The sequence below is a fragment of the Nuphar pumila genome, chromosome 1, assembly GCF_984573655.1.
Source record: "Nuphar pumila chromosome 1, dmNupPumi1.hap1.1, whole genome shotgun sequence".
NCBI lineage: Eukaryota > Viridiplantae > Streptophyta > Magnoliopsida > Nymphaeales > Nymphaeaceae > Nuphar > Nuphar pumila.
Genome location: NC_143249.1, coordinates 37,855,478 through 37,857,847, shown reverse-complemented (window position 1 = coordinate 37,857,847; position 2,370 = coordinate 37,855,478). Strand labels below are relative to the sequence as shown.

The 2,370-nt window shown below is 44.2% G+C and overlaps 1 protein-coding gene across 1 annotated transcript; it reads right to left on the bottom strand.

The window, feature by feature from the left end:
- Positions 1-684: 684 nt before the first annotated feature.
- LOC149848724 (uncharacterized) lies at positions 685-1,827 on the bottom strand. The gene has a single exon (XM_090005054.1). It carries the CDS (start codon positions 1,825-1,827, stop codon positions 685-687), a length of 1,143 nt encoding a protein of 380 aa, XP_089861180.1.
- Between the last annotated feature and the right edge of the window lie 543 nt (positions 1,828-2,370).

Here is a 2,370-nt window from a genome sequence, read left to right as displayed (position 1 = left end):
GGCAATGCAAAAATGGAAGGTTGTAAATACATTGATTTTTCTTGATTCAAACAAACATGCTTTTTCACCAAAAAAAAAACATGATTCTAAGTGTAGTTTTCCACTAAATTGATCTAGCTGAACACCTTGGAGGTTAGATTGAGTCAAAACAACTTGCATCTTGAGATTCCAACTAGATTGTACTTACAATAGTTTGTTATTGTCAAAATATATGCCTTGAGCTTGTAAGCACCCAGAACAACCGAGTTTCTCTTCCATGCATGAGATAGATTCGCATGTTATTCATAACGCAAATTGGTATATAGATTCCCTTAGATCCTCATGTTATTCATAAAAACAGATTGACATATAAATCTCATAACCATGATCTTGAGTTTTCAATCAGGAAAGTAAAGTTTTTAAAAGAATCAAAGCCATATGGTGTAAGAATAAGCCTTTTACATAGAATTTATGGAATGCGCATATATTCAAGCTAGCTGCATAAAACTATTTATACCTTAAACAAACTTCAACAAAGACATTGAAAAAAAATAAACATAAATATGTTTTCACCTATAAAAAAACAAGATTTTTTCCTCTATCTCCGTGGAACAGAATAAACTAAAAAATCATAATAATAATAATAATCATACCAGGATGCACATTTATTCTTACAACAAGCCGCATTCCATAATGTAACCATGATCAGCAAATGGGGCACAGGATCAAGCCATTCTCATTACATTCGCCACATTTGGCCACTTCTCCTTTCTCATCCAAGATCTTCCTGCTGCCACTGCAATCCATACAGACAACAAACCTCACCCCTCCACATCCCACACATCCTCTGCCATTGCCGGATCTCACCGCCCTCGGCAGCTCCTTCACCAACAATCCCAGCTTTCCATCCTCCTCAAGCTTCATCACTTCTTCAGCACCACCAATGCACCTCCCCTTGATGAACACCATGGGGACTTTCACTTCCTTAGACCCCATCAAGTCCCTCAGCTCCTCCCTGAAACCAGAGTCCATTGAGATGTCCCTTTCGATTATCCGAACCTCGTGCTCCTCAATGGCTGATCTCACTTTGTTGCAGTCATCGAACGTCTTCCGAATGCCTCGCAGAGTCGTCGTGTAGATAACCACGCTGCATTTGCCTCCGGGCGGGCACTTCTCCTTGAATGATCCCAGCAGATGAACAGGGGACCTCTTCCTCTCTTCTTCCTCCAATGAGAGCTCCTTCTCAAAGGAGGCTACAAGCTCAGGATCGAACAGGGGACTGCAAGAGTACCGCCTCGACGTCGAAAACCTCTTACTGTCTCTAAAACTATCCACCTTGGTCTCCACAGAGGCCCTCACCCCTGGTTTGGGAAGAATCCTCTGATTTTCCATCAAATTGGATGGTTTCAGCACCGGCTTTTCACTAAGAGGCGATCTCTGCTTCTCGGCTCTTGGCGACTGCGCATTCTCCTTTCCGGCGAACTTTCTCGGCTTTGTAGGCAGTTTCTTCTTGTTGGTGTCTCTGGAATCAAAATCTACAGCAGTGGGAGGATCGCAGACGGATCTGAACTTGTTATTTACAGGGGAAGGACGATATGTCTCGTCGTTTAAGCCCGCCATCAGTTCGCGAGCGTTGATGATCTCTGTCTCTGATCTGTTGGAACTGAAAACCGAAGATAAACCACGAAATTTGGGCAGATTAGTGATGGGGAGTGGGCTTTCTTCTGGCTCTCTGTCGAGATTGAGAACGCCATACGTGCTCGAGGTGAGGAAGACGACGTGGTCCTCGCCGACATCTTTCTCTTCCTCAACGTCTCGTCTCACAAACTTGGAAGACACACAACCCATGGATCAATGACGCAAAACCAACATTCAGAAGGAGAGGAGGAGATTTTGTATGGAGAGAGAGAGAGAGAGAGATGCCCAACGTGGCAACGGTCATAAAAAAAAAAAATTGTTGGGCCCCCCAACGGTCGGGAAAATTTTTCAGTTTGGCGTTCCTTTTTCTTGTTGTCCGGGACGTGCATTAGAATGTTTAAAAAAGGAAAAGAAAACACGAGTTGACATGTGCCTTCCCGGGTCGGGTGGAAGACACGGTCCGGGACAGAACCCCAACTGAGTTAAAATCAGTCCTTTCCAGTATAGGTGATACGGGGATGCACTTAATAAATGTGACACTCATCTTTTTGAGCGACACGTTACTGTGGGCCCCTAAAATGGACACGTGTTCATGAGGCAGGTGAGCGGTATATTCGTTTGTGGAATTGAGGTGCACGTCATAAGCCGTCAATATGAAGAGGCTGCGGGTTCACGGCAGGTTTCAACAGATGCCGTTCATCTGTGGTGATGAATGGCCCCACATTAGTTTTCAAGGCTGTTGATGGTCTAGAT